At 55.0% G+C, this 1,929-nt stretch overlaps 1 protein-coding gene across 1 annotated transcript, besides 2 other annotated features; it reads left to right on the plus strand.

The window, feature by feature from the left end:
• On the plus strand, positions 1 to 648 carry Tc00.1047053508491.9 (hypothetical protein, conserved; the record flags this gene model as incomplete). The annotated part of the gene is made up of 1 exon (XM_797475.1): positions 1 to 648. A coding segment is annotated over one exon (648 nt), but the record flags the coding sequence as incomplete, so codon positions are not given.
• Positions 1 to 1,929: a sequence feature (areas not merged during assembly with more than two copies in the genome that could not be assigned to a particular haplotype).
• Positions 864 to 1,138: a mobile genetic element.

The raw sequence follows: 1,929 nt of genomic DNA on the forward strand, positions 1-1,929 counted from the left end.
GCGTGCGTCAAGGCTGCTTTCTGCGCGACGCGGTGCCGTCCACCAACCGAGGGGCCGCTCATTGAGGTAAGCGTGGCAGACGACACTGCCACCATTGCACGGCGCGTTTGGGCTGAACTTTCCGCAATTGGTTTGACGGACTTACCCGAAATTCAGACACTCGACATGGCGGCAGCATTGGGCGTGGCGAACGCCTGCGAGTCTTTTCTGTGCCGTTTCCCCCGCCACGTGGAGTATGCTGCAATTCAGATTGCGTCACCCGAGAGGGTTCTCGAGCTTGTGCCGCCAGAGATGCTGGACGGCAAGAAGGTGCAGAAGGCCTTCCATGTGACGACGCTGTACCTGGGTCGTGACGCCTGCAAGGACCCTGTCCTGCTGCAGCAGCTGGTGGGGCTGCTGGGCGAGTCCATTGAGCTCACGCTGACGAGCGTTGCGTCTGATCCGAAGGGGACGGCGATCGCGGTGCGCAACGAGGGAGAGTTCCCCTGCGAAAATGTTCATCCGCACATCACCATCGCGAACGCGCCGGGTGTTCCGCCTGTGTACAGCAACGAGCTGCTGGACGATTCCCATGCGGATGACCCGTGCCGCACCGTCGTCAGTCTCCCCACCGGCACACGCATCACCGGGACATTTGTCTTCAGGTAGCCGTGAGAGACACTGCGGTGCTCGCCGCTGGCTGCAGTGGCATCCTCTTCCACCCCATGCTGGGCTCGTGGGGTGCTGGTGGCCGTGGTGGTGTAAGCACCTGCTTTGTGACTGCATCGCCGAGTGTACTGCATGACGTTCTCACACTCCCGTGGCGACCCCGCTTCCCACATTCAGTATTGTGATGGTTCTATGGACTTCCGCTGTTGTTTTCTAGGAGCTTGTGGATGGAATGATCGCGGGGAAGGCTGGCTATTTAAATTAATATGTATCCTGATAAAATGAATACACTTTTTTTACGACACTTTTATACCGTATGATTTTTGGCAAGAACACGACTTTAGGGGATTAGGGAACCGATAGCCGCCAGATAATTTCGTAAATTTAATTTTACCATCTCACCCACTCCCTTTTGATTCCCACATTGCGGTGGGGTATTGTGGCTGGAGAGCCCCAAAGTTTGACACTTCGTAAATTATTATTAATATATGTATGTATGTATCCAATCCGAATAGAGTGCAGCATGTCACGAGAGTGGCTATCGGAATACATATGTGTACATATACTTACTTGGGCAAAGCTTGAGGGTGTGGTGAGCCCACTGCTTTTTCACTTACCCCTTCTTCCTCTTGTATTGCTTGATTTTCGTAAATAACGTTACGATCCGGTCAATCGCCCTAGGCGAATATTTGCTTCTGTTTGCTCTTACCTCCCTCTGGTGCGAATTGGTGTGCCTCTTTGATTGGACTTCTTCCTTATGCCCCAAGCAAGGTGACACATGTTTTATTATTGCGGCTGCGCGCCACAGCCATCCATCGCTTCCTTCGCCGGCGGTGTCTTTGATTGCTGGTTTGCATGGCGAGGTGTTAATTTGTGCGACTGCTCGTGTGACCCACTCGTGTTGCAGGATGGCTGTGTGGGAGGAGCTCGTTCATTTCCACGTTGCCGCGTAACTGAGGGTGAGTGCTGGTAGCCACTGAACGGCGTTGCGCCTTGTGTGCCGGCTGCTGTGCTTCCACGTTGTGCTGAGATGCTTGAGGGGGCAATTGTTTTCCTTTTTTGTTTGCATCCCACTCGTCTGGTCATGGCGGCTGCAACGAGACTCTGCGGCAGCCTGATCGTTGCGGGTGTTACATCTCCTGCCGTTGTTTCCTCGTTGTGTCGGTGGGGAGGAGGCGGGCGACGGCGTCGGTGGAGTGGCGCTGCGGTGGGAGAAGGAAGGCACTGACCGCCGCTGACGGCGACCGTCTTTGCTGCCGGCGATCTGACGAGATGACCTCA

This window comes from Trypanosoma cruzi, genomic scaffold (genome assembly GCF_000209065.1).
Source record: "Trypanosoma cruzi strain CL Brener 1047053516877 genomic scaffold, whole genome shotgun sequence".
Classification (NCBI taxonomy): domain Eukaryota; phylum Euglenozoa; class Kinetoplastea; order Trypanosomatida; family Trypanosomatidae; genus Trypanosoma; species Trypanosoma cruzi.